The 15,926-nt window shown below is 35.2% G+C and overlaps 2 protein-coding genes across 6 annotated transcripts in view; one reads left to right on the plus strand and one right to left on the minus strand.

Moving 5' to 3' along the window:
• LOC149788034 (importin-9-like) overlaps positions 1-2,670 on the plus strand; it is an 87,523-nt gene extending 84,853 nt beyond the window's left edge. Inside the window, exon 25 of the mRNA XM_089974314.1 lies at positions 545-2,670. Coding sequence (XP_089830440.1) covers positions 545-661 — 117 coding nt within the window. The 3' untranslated portion in view covers positions 662-2,670. The remainder of the gene's footprint in view (positions 1-544) is intronic.
• A 2,168-nt stretch (positions 2,671-4,838) lies between these two features.
• Positions 4,839-15,926, minus strand: part of LOC149788035 (uncharacterized) — a 48,946-nt gene continuing 37,858 nt past the window's right edge. For all 5 annotated transcript variants that reach the window (XM_089974319.1, XM_089974315.1, XM_089974318.1 and 2 more), the window contains 5 exons: positions 15,641-15,879; positions 14,996-15,128; positions 12,759-12,850; positions 11,304-11,383; positions 4,839-5,006 (listed from right to left, as the gene is read on the minus strand). In XM_089974319.1, coding sequence (XP_089830445.1) covers positions 4,932-5,006; positions 11,304-11,383; positions 12,759-12,850; positions 14,996-15,128; positions 15,641-15,879 — 619 coding nt within the window. In that variant the 3' untranslated portion in view covers positions 4,839-4,931. The remainder of the gene's footprint in view (positions 5,007-11,303; positions 11,384-12,758; positions 12,851-14,995; positions 15,129-15,640; positions 15,880-15,926) is intronic.

The raw sequence follows: 15,926 nt of genomic DNA on the forward strand, positions 1-15,926 counted from the left end.
AAAAAGTTATTTGTCCACTAGTCCATGAGGTTACTATGATGCAATTTGTCAGATGTAGTCCAACCACCTTGGTGTATGCTATTATCCATTATGTACACTTAAGGATTAGAGATTTAGTTTCATCACACATGGACTAAATTTAATATGGATGAGACAGGAATGCCAAGTTTCATTTATACCATAAGATAAAAAAATATAAAGATTTGAAGGTCTTGTTTTAGGGCTTGAAAATACAAGAAGTTTTGCAAAAACTCTGAAATTTAATCCTGTGAATAATTAATTGTGAACTTTGCCATCCTCAAACATAATTTTATTTTTTGCACAGATAATCAGTGATCATTTGCTGATGATTACGTTGTCTTTTTAAGACTTATCAATAGTTACTATACAATATGTTTTTATTTTCATTAATTATCTATTTTAGTTGTAACCATGCATGTTTTGAGTTTTAAAATTTTTTTAAAAAAATTGTTTTATCTGGCTTATATTACAGTCTTTTAAACTCATCAGGTTTAAAATCCAGACATCTTTCTTCTTTCCTCAGGTATATTTGACGGAGTTTTTGCAGACATTTTCCCGTCAGCCATGTTATACAATGTTCAGTTCACACCACACGGATGCAGAGAGACAAGTTTTGAGAGCAATTAACATAACAGCTTAGAATTAAAATGACTCGTTTTTCAACCATGGGGGCTTTCAGTCAGTGGAGCAGTCAGTAAAATTACCAGTTGTCTTTTTAAAAAAAATGATAAATATGGCTATAATAAATTACTTTGAGGAAAATAAATTGCAGTTTGTGAACACATTAAAGAAAGTGACATGTAACATGTTATATTAAAACGTGTTTCCAGCAGATTGTAAAACTTCATTATATTGCATGTATTGCATTGACCTTAAATGTGGGTTAAAAAGTTGAGCATTTAACTTCACAGGTATTAAAGTCGTATGAGATAACCTTTAGAATCCCTACTTTTAACCTCGTATTATGCTATTATAATCACATATCAGATTTCAGTTTTCCAAGCTTTTAACATTTTATATAGGTGAAGGCTTCCTGAAGTACTCGTACCCACAAAATCAGTTGTTAAATGAAGATCTCGAACTAAAATAGATTATATCTCGATGAAATCAACAAGACATGATACAAAAATTTCAACAGAATACATACGACGTAAAAGGTGTCAACATTGGATGAATACTATGCCTTAATTAATTTCTTTATAGACTTGAGCATGGCACATTGGGATTTGAGGATGAGTGTAGGAAACATTTCAATTGGTTTCATGCTTTTAACAAAAACAAATTGTTATATAAAAATTAGAGTATTCCTATTTTTAGGTTCTGATTCCAATTTATTAAAACTGACATTTCTAATATAGGGTCTCCAAGTGGCCAATTGGTATAAAGCACACGACTTACCAATCGCTGCCATTTCACCTCTGTATGCATGGGTTTGATTCTCAGGCTATGTGAGAAAGCTTGTAGTAGCTTCCCATGGATCATTTTGTTTTTTTCTGGGGTTGTCCCTGGTTCTTCCTTCACCAGCTATACTCAGCATCATCTATAGCCTATCATATGCTGAAAAATGGCGTTAAACCCCAAACAACATTTCAAACATCACATTGGTAGGTGTAGGAATTGTTCAACTTAATTTTTTTTTAAACTTTAAAATTTGATGATATTTAATATATTAAAGCAATAATACAGAATTATGCAACTTTGGGTTTAAAGCTTTTTTCCCCCAGTTCTTTCTCAAATGTTTTGAGAATATACAGACAATTTATTCTTTGCAGGGAAAGATTCCCAGTGTAGAGGGTCTCATCAGAAACTTTCCTTGGATAGTTACTTTCAGTGGCCATTGCATCCATTTTTTATTATTTGTTTGACACAAGTTTATTTATGATAGAAGCATTTTAAATTGACACAGATGCTTTATAGAAGAAATATTTGAAATGGTCAGCTATTTAGACCAAATAAAAGATTATTTGTAAAACAAATAGTAAATATTTTATGTTGTAATTGTGCTAATTTATTTTTTACAAATTTATAAAGTATTCGCCATGTTTGAGGTTGTGGAGGAAGCTGGAGAATTAAAATAATACAACCAGCCCTGGATGAGAACACTAATCCTTGCTGTTACCCCCTCCAGGAATTGAACACAAGACCTCGGAGATGCAAACTTTTGGTTTACTTTGATCAAATGGTTGCAGTTTAGTTTGTTGTTGCAAACACAAACAGCATGAATACACAGTGAAACCTGATTTAGCAAACAGCTCCATGCAATGAAAAGTGCTGTTAAAGGAAACCATTTGTTAAAATTAATTTCACATTTATTTTGATAACTTGTATAAAGGGTACACAAAGATAATGGTCTGTTGAGTGTGCTCTGTAGACAGGTTAGTGAGATAAATTTAGGTTAAGATAGTCAGTTACGATCAATAATTGGTCGGTATCAAATTTTTGTTTTTCTTTAAAATAGGTCAGTTTATTTTATAGATTGACGGATTTCAGGTGCAGATATTGGATTTTTTAAGTATGGATTATTTAAAAATTATGTTCCCCAATACAATATATTCTGGTCAGTGTATTTATGACTTGCATTTTTGCATGTAATACCAAATATTGTAAAATTTTATCAATATTGTAAATAAATTTTATATTCACCATAAAGTTTCCTATCATTTTTAGCCCATGTGTCTATCAGACCTGGTCAGGTTTTGGTATGACTTTCCATCAGTCCAATTATTTGTCTTGCATCATCCATAGTTTGTCATCATTTACTATTTTAAACTTCTCAAGATCTGGCTAGGCCAACTTTAATCAAACATGGTAGAAATGTTTCTCATGAAATGTTATGCCAAAATTTGGTTTGGGTGGTGCCCCCAGCAATGTGTGGTTCAACTCTGAGAGAATGGCCGAGCCAGTTTTCGATGTTCTGTTGAAATTATATCTGGGATGGTTTCCCCAAGCAGCCACATGGAAAACCTATTTTCAGCTTTTCTGCAAAATGGCCAAGCCAAGGTTAATTATACTCTGTAGGAATATTCCCCCTTTAAATACAGTCTGTCATCACATCAGCATTTGGAAAATGAAGTCTATTCTCTCCCTGATCCATGCCCTCTCTCCCAAAAACACGAACATTGTTTTGCTGTGTGTGGGTGTGTGTGTGTATATATATATATATATATATATATATGGGGAGAAAAAAAATCTTTTCTATTGGCTCCATTTCCCAGTGCTCGGTGGCAACCCAACAACCAGGCATTCAACAGTTTGAAGCTTTCACTGGGTATTGTCAAAGCATTACTGCAGTGCCTCCAGGAATGCTTCAACATTTTTGTGATTTCAATCCATCCAGCTAAAATGCTGGCAGTGATTAATGTATATGCTACTGTAATTATTTAAAAGTTTTATCAATATTTGTGAATTTGTTTGCAGTTATGGACTTCATTTTAAGCTGATCATGTGCTGCAAGATGGTATCATTGATGTTGTTAGTTACTTATTTACACACACTGCACGAGTCATTGTTATATTTGAACACTAAGTTTTCCAGTATTTTCATCATTCTTTTAATTTCCAATCAACAAGGATGACTATGTGCCAAAGATAAAGTGTTCTTTCAGTGTTAAGCCATTAAGTCAACACATTCTGGTTATTTCAAATAATTTGGTTGTTCTTGTAATTTCATTTAAAGTTAACAAAGACACTTTATAAAAATAAATTTGAAGAGACTGCAAAAAGTGATACAACCTCCAATAGTGTCTTGGAGTTGCAGAGAGTGCCCCCACTTATTTAAGGAGACCAATGTGGCAAGTCAACATGCCTGAGCATGGCCTGTAAGTTGGGATGCATGTGGTATATGCCAAAGTTTGATTATTTGCACTGCCATACTTCCATGCTGTTTGGTGCCAATCATACCTATTGATTGGGGTTAAAAGGACCATCACAGTGGCCATGTACTGGCCAGATGTTCTGTTGTAATGTGGAGTTACAATATGATTCTTCGAGGACCAGTACATTTCTGGTATTGAAATTTTCACTTCTTTCTGTTAAATAGTGAAAAACCTAGAGTCGTAACAATTCTTTAGAATTTCTGGTAGAAATATTTTGTGAATTAAATACTATTTTTTTATGTATGTAGTTTAGCACAAAGTTTCATTTGTTTTCTCCATTCAGTTGTTTTTCTTTTGTTCATGAGTGTAGAGCAGTTCACAGAGATATATGGAAAGAAATTATTTCCATTTCTTTCAAAGATTTATTACCATACTGATAGAGTTTCAAAGGCCTGTATACAGATTTGTGTGTGTAGTCCAGTAAATTATTCAGTTTGAAAAGGCTTTTGGAAGGGGAGTGATGAACAAAGAATATTTACCAGCGGATGAAATAATGGTGTATAAACAGATTCCTTGAATATTCATTGTCAAAGAAGTGATACAAAATCATTACATGTTTTCAATTTTGAGTGTTTCTACACCTTATAATAACATCATACATCAGCTACCATTCACAAGTTTCCCCCCTTTGTGTTATTATTATTATTATTATGCAAAGTTTCCTATAATAGGAGAATTATCTGCAGAATAGCTGTGAAAATCGGTGTTTTAGTAGAATTGCAATTGTATTTTGGTAAAAACCTGACATCAAGAAACTGACCAATTTTTTAACTGCAAATAAATGTAAATTTAAAGTTCCAAATCCTGACAAAGTAAATGTACAGGTTTCTTGTGTTTCTGACCAAGTAAAGGTACAGATTGCCAGTGTACCTGACCAAGTAAAAGTCAAGATTTTGTGTGCACTGAAGCTAAAGCAAGTGAAAATAAGTCGTATGACAACAAATTCATGATAAAATGACTTGCGTTTATTTCCTTTTATGGATTACAGTTTTTAAAAAATTATCGTCCACATCTCTGGTTTCATGCAATTTAAAAATCATCGTCCAAATCTCTTGGGTTTCATGCCATTTCTGGACTTTCTTCTTTGCTGTTTGCACCTTGTCTTGTATACCTGGAAAGAAACAACTGAAGTGTCATTTTCTCCATGCACTTTTATTCCCAGTTGTAAGTTGGCAAAACAATGGATGCATTAGTGCAAAATGTTAACGTCTGACCTCGTATTTTACAAACTCAACATTAGTACAAAGGCTCATGACGTAAAATTATAAAGGAAACGAGAGGTCAAATGGCAATATTTAGGATTATGACACCCTTACGTATAGTTCATCCAGGTATGTTTCTACATGAAATGGAAGACAGTCATTACACAATCCAATAACGCAGTAAATTAGTTTCTCTGTTGCCCGATCACAAAAACATAAGGAATATAATCCCTATTACCTCCAGAATCCAGCTCTCCCAAAGACAAAAATTTGTCTTTCTGTACCAAGAGCAATAACTTCTGTCCATTACCTTCCCTTGCCATATACAGGTTGCACTAGTTTAGAAGTTTTCACTGTGAACTTGACCTATATAGTTCACTTCAGTTTTGTGTTGTATTCATTCATCTACTGAGGACTATATTATTTTCACACTTGTTACATCTTATTCAATAGATGGTATACTTTATTTTTTAAATTTTCACTATAATTATGTGAAATTTTTTCACCTATGTAGATGTAGTCTCTGCATTTCTGACCATATTGTTCTCATGGATATATTATACATACATACTTATAGTTAAAGGTTACTGCATTTGTATGGGAAAATATGAACGAGTTTTTGGATGGAATACTGCACGAACTTGTGAGTGCAGTATATCCTTCTGACAAAACGAGTTCATATTTTCCCATACAAATGCAGTAACCTTTTTATTATATGCTCATTTTTTTATTCTAAGGTTTAATTATATAAACAAAATACACTACAAGAAACAATGTAAATGAATGAATGCCATATTCCAAACTAAATACACAAGCGCAGATTTGACATTACAAAATGACATCATTATTAATGCGCACATAGCTCTGCCCAGATAAATTTGAACTTAGTCGCGCGGTCGACATAACTTTTGAAAAAAAAATGGCGTGTCTAGTTAAAATTGAAATTTGCAGTCATTTTGTGAATAAATGCGCATTGCAACGACTTTGCCATTTGATCTGGAGTGAATATATTTTGGTATTTTGTTTTGATTTGACAGAGTTTGTGATTTTGGACTGGATACATCGGTGCAAATTATACATGAAATACATTGGATTGAAGTAGCACAGGAGAAGCGTGTTTACGTCTGCAAATGTGTTTCTGTTTCTGTCATTGAATGTTTGAAATCATAACGTGGGAAAAATATGAAGTCTTTCAATTGCAATTTTCAAAAAGACGCTATGGAATTTAATATGTATTTCATTTTGAGTGCAGTAAGGAGGATGCAACTGCATTTATCATCGAAATTACAGCACACTTTCGAAATGTGTAATCCAGATTGAAAACCTATGACAAGGCTCATATAATTCGGATTTGCAGAATTAAGAAAAAACATTTTGAGGAAATTCAGGATGTAAAAAGTATATTTTATTTTGCCATTCTTATCACCAGATAAAGAAGACAGTACATGCCTTGTCACTTGTATGTTATTTGTAAGGACATAATCGTCCGTCTTTTATATAATGTAGCTAGCCTAAATCCGTAACACTGTATCAACGCGGAATGTGCCAAAACAGCTGGTTTTTTTTGCAGTCCACGAAACATGTTTAAGTTCATTGAGCATATAATAATTTGTGTTCTTGCACACTATTTAACACCCATAGAACAGTGTGTTCGAGTCAAGGAATCGGCCAATGTCTCTATATGAGAAAGCTTGCCAGTAGCTTCTTGTAGGTTGGTGGTTCTTCCTGGGGTTTTCCCAATGTTCTTCCTCCACCATTAATACTAGCCACCATGCATAGCCTATCGTGTGCTGAAAAATGGCATTAAACCCCATAACACCATAACAACAACTGTCATGTTAGAACATAACAATGACAAAGAACTGCAAATGAAAAACAATAGGGTTGATGAAATATTGCATGGTTTGCTGCTAACCGCACATACCACAGAAAGCAGTGATACTGAAATAACCGGCATATTCTTGTTCACTATGGTTTAGACCTTGCTGATACATCAACAGAAATGTCCATGGAACAACATGCATGAATTGTGGAAAGTAGTGTTTTGGATATATATGTCCTGAAAAACAGTTTCTGAATTTATTCACACTGGGCATAATTAATGTTTCTGCCTTTATAAAAAAAACTGACTGAAAGGGGATTCACGTGATTCGTGCTTTGCCTGTATCAAGTGTAGATTAGTGCAGCGCAGTTAAATGTTAATGGAATGTTAAATTTGCTGGGAACCTTACTGATAGATCCATCTATCATAACTACTTAACAGCAATACCACTGTGTACACCACCAGCTATACAACTGACTACAACAGATTTGAATTTTGACATGCTGTCCGTGCCATCCAGACAACTATGTTCTATAGATACTGCTAGCCATTTACTCGTGGCTTACCCTCTGTACCATGACAGCCTTAGAGAAGAAGGCCATGCCTTGTCTATACCTTTGGCTATGCATTATATGGATTTAGATCTTGACCACAACCTGGACGAGTGTGGGGATAAACCTGATGATGGCTCACATATTGGGTGTTGTCAAACTCGTAATGTTCACCATCCCCTAATCTACACCAGCATAAAAAGTCAAGGCCTCAGTCAATAATATTAGAAAGAGGAAGTCTACCTCTCCTTCTATCACAGTCAGTAAAAATCTAGGAAATTAGAGTTTTTCTGCAAAGGTAATTGATTCTGGCAATTCAAAAGCCTTTTTTTTGAGACCAAAATACCAGCATCCTTTATATCTCGCTGGTATAGAACTCATACTGATTCTACAGATCTCCAGACAAAAACAAAGCTGTGGTCAACATGACATTGCCTACTTATCAGAAGAGGAATCAAGGAGATGTGTATGCCACTTTGAAGCTCATTCACAACATCTTGGCAACATCTTCATTGTTGGATTTGGCATCACGTGATTTTTCAGCTGGCAGACAAGGCTGGCACTGACCACACCTGGGAGTCTCTGGCTAGAATATTCAAGGTGATAACTAGGCAGCCCACTATGCAATGACAAAAATGCTTTGATGGCTTCCACTAACCTGGATGCATGTTTACACTTTACCTTGCTCATTTCAGATTGCCTCTACTGTTTGCTGGCAGGAAAGAAGAAATACAGTGACAAGCATTCAAAGAACTGCCTCATAATCTCTCTACACAACAACCGTATCATAAATCAAGTCCCAATGTCCTTCAAAGATGGAAATGAGAAGATGTCAAGATCCCAACACTATCAATCTGCTGATAAAATTTTCTACACCCAAGCCTCCATTCTCTCACCATCCGCTCGTGTGCCTAACACCTGCAGACAACTAACTAGTACACGCAAGTCTCCCTGTTCCATATGACTGCATCAAACTCCATGGTAGTATATTTGGACAACATTATCCAAAAACATGTTAAGTTCAATTTTAGTCAAAGAAAAGAACCATCTCATTTCCTTTTTATGTCATCTAGGCATTCTGATCAAATGGGAAAAGTTGAACATTTATCTATCTAAACAGTTCTTCCTTCTTGGTATGGAATTACTTGCCTCAGGTATTCTATGAGAAACATAATTTACTAAAAAAATTGGCTTTCTTAAAATCAGAATTTCAGTAAAATGAGGGCAATATGTACATTTAATGTTGTCAATAACTAATAAAGTCACACCTAACAAGGCCACAAAAAGAACCCTCTGTGTGTAATGTACTGTCAGATCCGAGTCTATGCAGTTTGTAATGAGTTGTCAGTACCACCAATAACATAGACCTTGTTCTGCTGACACATTATGTAATATCATATTAGGGTCTGTCTTGCATGCAGTTGGACCTGACTTGTATACAGTATTGTATACTGTAATATACAGTATATATGGAAAGTAATACAAATATATCTGAATTTCAACACCACCTACTCATATCGACTCCTAAAAGATACAACATATAGTCGTTGAGTTTCAACCATACTTATTTTAGGTGTTAAAATATTGGATATCTCTTTATACTTTGAAAAACCTGGGGTTAAAACTAGATTCAGCACCTCAAAATTTTGCAAACTTTCCCCCCAAAATGCAAGTGAAATTCAGTCTATCACTATATACATCCTTACACGTCACGGCAACTGTAAATAGCATAGACCCTAATATGTCATCACACAATGCGCTGAAAGAGCAAAATTGTGATCTTTGTACTACTGATTATTTTTTATGAACTGCATAGACCCTGAACTGCTGGCATATCATATGATGGCAGATCTGGGTCTGTGCAGTTTTAATCTGGATCGGACTTGTGAGTATATACTGTTAAAGAAGCACCAAAAAGGATGTGATACCTGGAAAATATGTAATAACAGATTGGCCCCAAAGTATAACCAAAAAGGATGTGATAACTGGAAAATATGTAATAACTATAGATTGGCCCCAAAGTATAACCAAAAAGGATGTAGCTGGAAAATATGTAATAACTATAGATTGGCCCCAAAGTATAACCAAAAAGGATGTGATAACTGGACAATGTGTGCGTGTGTGTGATTTGGATTTTTTAACGTAGCTTTAACAACTTTTCAGTCATATCGCTATGATGTCTGCAGAGTGACAGTTTATAGTGATGTCTAGCACTGCGGCGTCATGCCACAGACATGTAGCATGATGTCCCACCCAGTCACATTATCCTGACACCAGGCGACCAGTCCTAACAGTAACCTCTTAATGCTAAGTGCCAAGTGAGGCAGCTGTTAGTACCATTTTTGTAAGTCTTTTGGTATGACTTGACCACTTGAATCACAGCAGAGATAAAAACTGATCAAATTCACTGAAGAATAAAATACAGATCAGTGAGACCTCTTTTTAAATTTTTGCAAACAAGGTGTGCATACCGTCACTAACTTTCATGATTCTTTACAAAATTGTATGTACATATAAAAAAATTCTATGTACATATAAAACAATTGTATGGTCATGAGTTAATGCAGGAATGTAACTGAAGGCTGTGAAATGTAGATCACATTTACCTTTATTTGCTGATACGGTGTGAATCTAATAGAGATGCATACGATTGTAAAATCCGGTGATTCCAGCATGAACAGTCGGTGAAGCAATAAATATGGGGTACAGTGTTATACTTATATGATGAGGGTATAGTACTCCTCAAGACACTTTCCATCACCAAAATGTATTATTCTTTGAATAAAGGGTACAATAAACCCATGTGGTCGTGTGTTAAATGCAAAAAACAAAGCAAAATGTTTAACACGGGTCACAGTGACATCTTGAGTTGTAGGGTTGCAGCACTAAAAGAGATTCACACACTCATCTGAACCACCACAACTCTATCAAACAAGTTTGACACATAAAACACTGAATTTAACCAAAGCTAGTGAAGCATGAAATATGGGTTACAGTGATAAAGTTTTGTGATGAGGCTGTAGTACTCCAAGTTTCATGTTTCCAGGTATAACTGTGCATACAAGGCAAAAACTTTGAGCTAATTGGAAGCATCTGACTAGCAATCGTGTACAAAATTCGCCTCTCTCACTGGCGTAGGTGCCATCTAAAACTGCTGCATAAGACCTAGGAAGAAATAATGGCCGAGGTACAGTGTGCCTGTTGACAATCATATCCTGAAATACAACACAAGGGTAGAATAATGTGTGTGATTTGGATTTTTAACCTAGCTTTAACAATTTTTCAGTTATATCGCTATGATGTCTGCAGCGTGGCAGTTTATAGTGATGCCTAGCACTAGGGCATCATGTCACAGACATGTAGCATCATGTCCCACCCAGTCACATTATACTGACACCAGGCCGATAAGTCCTAATACTAACCTCTTAATGCTGAGCACCTAGCAAGACAGCTGTTAGTACCATTTTTATAATTCTTTGGTATGACTCGGCTGGGGTTTGAACCTGTGACCTCTGGCATCCAATGGACACTCTAACCATTAGGCCACCAGACCGGTTGGTAGTTTAATAATTATAAGCTACTAAAAAGGAAATTGATGACTGATAAAAAGTGACTCAGTTTCTATTTTTTGTGTTAAATTTCCTTTTCAGTGTAGAAACAAACCACCATCCTTCTGAGCTTAAACCAACGACATCTCTCAAATGCAGTATATGTATAGTGATGTTACACTAAAGTTATCATTTTACATTAACGTTTTTTTACAAAACACTGGATTATTTCAAATAAGCTGGGGGGAGGTTATTGAATTTTTTTCTTTTCATTAAAGCCTTTACCTCTATTAGCTGTGACCTCTGTTCTTCCCATTTTTCTCTGACAATTTCAAGACTATCCATCCTACAGAATGTGGCTCCCTCTGGAAGCAAAGAATAAAACAAAAATAAACAGCTCTCAGGGTGGGATTTACAAAGGCTGAAATGGCTGTAATTTGTAATAAATCAAAACTTTTACCAAACAAAAAAGGTTCAAGTGGTAGCTTTATTACCATTATCTGCTTAAAAGTATTTAAAAAATGAAGACAACAGAGCTTGTCTGTACACCAGTGTTGAGACAATTGGAAATATCCCACTTACAGCAAACAATTAGTGTCCATTAATGGAGGAGGCACAAGTATGCAAGGAATACCATGTGTTAAGTGTTACTTAGATAACATGCATAAAGCTGGGAGTTTCACCTGGAGCACCAAACTTGTACACTGGGAACTGACCTTTGAAAAACTCCATTTGTTCTGAAAAACAAGTCACAGTGACCAACTTTTCATCTGGGACAGTTTAGAATAATACAAGAGCACCATTACTATACACATATCATACCTACAGCTGAAGATTTTCCAGTAAAACAGAAATTTTAAACTGTATGAATCTCTGATAGTCATTAGTATCAAAACACTAGGTTACTGTAACCTAAATTACCCTGGGGTAGATCAGCACAATGCAAGAAACACCATAAACGTATGATGCCTATGGCTGTAGATTTGCCAGGTAGACAAAAAAATTTACTTTGGGGTAAACAAGCACACAAAAAGTCTTTTGTGTAAAAACAAAATGTTCCTGTGACCTTCTTTCCCTGTTATTGGTTCAGAATGATGCAAGAAATATTATCACTACAGTTAGAGACTGCTCAAAAGACATAACTTTTTTGTGTGCAACCTTAATAAACATGCCACTGGTATACAAAGAGAAATAGGTAACAGCTACCTATTTCCAATGTAGTGAATCAGAATGCTGCAAAGAACAATCAAAGCAAGTAATTTGAAGATACAGTGCCTAAAACTGGCAGTAAAGCAAAACATTGCTAACTTAACTGTGGATGATGCCAAAGACCTCAACAATGATGATGCTGGGAGTATAGCACACTCTCCTCTACTTTGTACAGTTGAGCTAAAAATGGATGCTTAATGGAACTGTGATTTCTATTTAGATAAAACTGATGCAGAGATACCATAAAGCAAGCATTGCTGAGATCTTGAAACTCTGCTGAAAATTATTTATATATTTGATGTTAGTTCTGAAGTCTCTACCACATGAAATTGGGTAACCTCTACTAGAAATCTGAATGGACAATATTTACAGGAGATCTAGGTCATTTTACTTTGGGGTTTACGTAATTTTAATGTGTGTACAAACGAAAGGTGTAATTAATCCTGGTATAAGGTGAAGAAGGAATGTACAAATTTTAGAGTTTTATCTCATTAAGGATGCATTCATGTAGTTTTAATGGTTTGAACCCACCTTTCAGTCTCTCATCGTCTTCTGTGAAGAAAAATGTTTTACTTGCAGCAGAGGTTATAGGTATTGTGCCCTGTTTCTTGCTCTCCTCCTCACTAAAATAAACATGCATGTACAAGTACATCAGTTTTTAAAACGTACACATTTATTTCATATTTTATGAACATTCCACTTACCTATACAAACTGCCCATAATTTATGTACCCTTCAATTTTTCATGTACCATCAAACTTAAGAAATTGTAAGAATTTTTGTCTTCTGAATTTCCATTTAAGGAATATTTATCTTGTATAAATTCAGCAAAATGCTGATATTTATTGAACTAGATTTACCTGTCATCACTAATATAATACTCCCCAGAGAAGGTGTGGTAACTTAGATGATAAAGGTCATGGGTTTGATACTTGCCCAGGTCAGTATGGGTCAGGTGTCTCCGTGTGTCCTTGTGAAAGGCACTAAGTTAATATTCCCTAGGGATGCTATAGTCAATTATTTGTTAAAAGAGTCATTAAAACCAACAAAATTATCACCTTCCACCCACCCCCCAAATTTTTTTAAAAGTGTAAGACCCCCCCCCCCCATTTTTTAAAATATAAAATGTGTTAGAACAAGTGACTCACTTTTGTCAAGTCAGCCTTTTATTTTGCTACAAAATAAAATCTTCAACGCTGAACCTAATAAATACCTTCAACAGTGACCTTAATGTAGAGTATGGATGGAAAGACACACAAATGTATGGGCATTTACACACCAAAGTGTCTGCAATATTAAACTGCTGCCCATGCTGCCTGGTAAAAATATTACTGACAATACAGTTCTCTCGATGGGTAAAAAATTGGTTTCATGCGCTCTCTATAACAGAGGCAACCAGAAAACAAAATGAAAATAACCTATCTTTGATGGTCAACTTCTTCCATGTACCACTAACTGAAATTCAGAACATTGTAAGTTTACATCAAATAGTTAATACAAATATTCGTAACATCTTTCATCAAATGTTTTCCATATATCCTCACTCATAAGTGTACTCCAACTGCAAGCAACACAGATTCTGATCTGCTAGTACATAATACATCAGAATATCAGTGGCTGTGGTTTGTTCTGCTGATTACTCCTAACTGCATAGTCCAGATCTATGGCACATTATGCAATAGCAGATCTAGGTCTATGCAGTTTGCTGTTGGATCCAACTAATAAACATAAATATAAGAAACACCCCCTCCATAAAAATAAGATGAATATCACCAAAGAAATCCAAATATTTGTAATATTAGGCATAAACTTTAGCAATGTGTTTATATTACTTAAGTTGTTGTTGATCTTGGGTTTAACGCCATTTTTCAGCACAGGATAGGCTATACATGGTGGCCAGTATAACTGGTGGAGGAAGAACCCTGGAAAACCCAGGTACTGGAAGGCTTTCCCACATAACCTAGATTACTTTAGTGTACTCTACAAAGAAAAACTGTAACAAGTAAGACATCTGTAATAAGATAACTTGTTTGGTTTTGTGGGGATTAACACCATTTTTCAGCACATGGTAGGCTAAACATGGTGGCAGAAGAAGCCAAGAAGAATCACCAACCCACAGGAAGATACTGGCAAGCTATCTCATATACCCACACTGGTTGAGACAAAACTTGGATCAACGTCAACAGAGGTGAATTATGAGTGGTCTGTAAATGCCATAGCCTTGGACCATTTGAGTCACCCAAAACCCTGCAATCTGATGAAAAAGGCTTCAGTGATGAAACATTTCTGAGAAGATGAAAGAATACAACAGTATAGTGCATTCATTTACAGATGATATACATAAAAAGCTTAGAGGGCATCAAAGAAAAATGTGCTAAATGGACCACATGAAATTGAGCTCAGTTCCAAACTTACTTTATAGAAGTGCAACAGACACAAACACTGTAAATTACTGTACATACTTGTTCAATATGGCCTAAAATGGACTGATGTGCTGCTTAACAGCATATCAACACATGGAGGCTATTTAGTGCAGAGATAATTGGATTAAAGTGATTTGCTGAGAGACACACTATGGTAGCCAACTCAGACTGATCTAATGGTAGGATTCAAACCTGCTCTCCGTCCATCACAAGTATGACAAGTTAACCATGGAGTCACTGTGGTTTATTAATTTTCATTTACCTTTTCCATTTAAATTTTCCAGGATAATTACAAACGGGTAATATTTCATTCTGGTGTTACAAACCTTTAGAAAAGAAACTTACACTGCCTTGTTGCTCTTTTCATCAATGTCATCATCAGCATCTGAGTTATCTCTAACACCATCATCATCACCACCAAAATGTTCCCAAAGGTAAGTGGTTTTAATCTTCAAAGCTTTATTGGTTCCCTCTTGGTCTAAAAATAAAGGTATTAATAATTTTCCAAATTTCAACATTCTGGACTCTGTGCAGGAAAATTATGAAAACTTTGTACCAGCTCAATGAACATTTTAATTAATATCTGAAAACATTTTAAAGAAAATATTACGAAAACAAAAATTAAAGCAAGTGACATAATTTCTCTTTTTTTATATAAAAATGTGTGATTGTCTTCAGATAATGATTTACTTAACCTACATTTTTTTAAAAACTAAGCTAAGGGAGGTAATAGTGCTAGAGTCTGCAATGAAATACTGGGATGGTTGGATGACCTGGAAACGCACATATTTTATATAAGTGCCTAATATCCAAAACTGTCTAGAAAATCGCCTGATAACTGAGACACTTACTTAGTGGCAATGGTGCAGGCTGATTACCATCCAATTCATACATTCCTTATGCAATAACCACTCAATAATGTCCTCAATACATGCAAATAACAAGTGTTACAAACAACTTTTATGACGGTAAAAATGAAGAATTTCTTACCAAGAATATCTGAGTGACCCTGCTGGTTTTCTTCATCATCATCTTTCTTGCTCCCAAACATGGCCAGAAGTGAAAAACCTTTATTATCTGACTGAGTGGAGTTGTCCTTGTTGCTGAAAGCTTCAGTGAGGGATGATGATACCTGGTAGAATTTTTCCTTGCCAACTGGAGGTTCCAAACTCTTTTTTTCCTCAGCATCATCCAGATGCTGAGAATCCTGCTTCACCTTTTTCTTTTTCCTAGCATAAGCGGAGTTTTCCCCATTACAAATGATCTCACAATAATG

This window comes from Sinohyriopsis cumingii, chromosome 11, assembly GCF_028554795.1.
Source record: "Sinohyriopsis cumingii isolate HCF-2022 chromosome 11, ASM2855479v2, whole genome shotgun sequence".
NCBI classification, from domain to species: Eukaryota; Metazoa; Mollusca; class Bivalvia; order Unionida; family Unionidae; genus Sinohyriopsis; species Sinohyriopsis cumingii.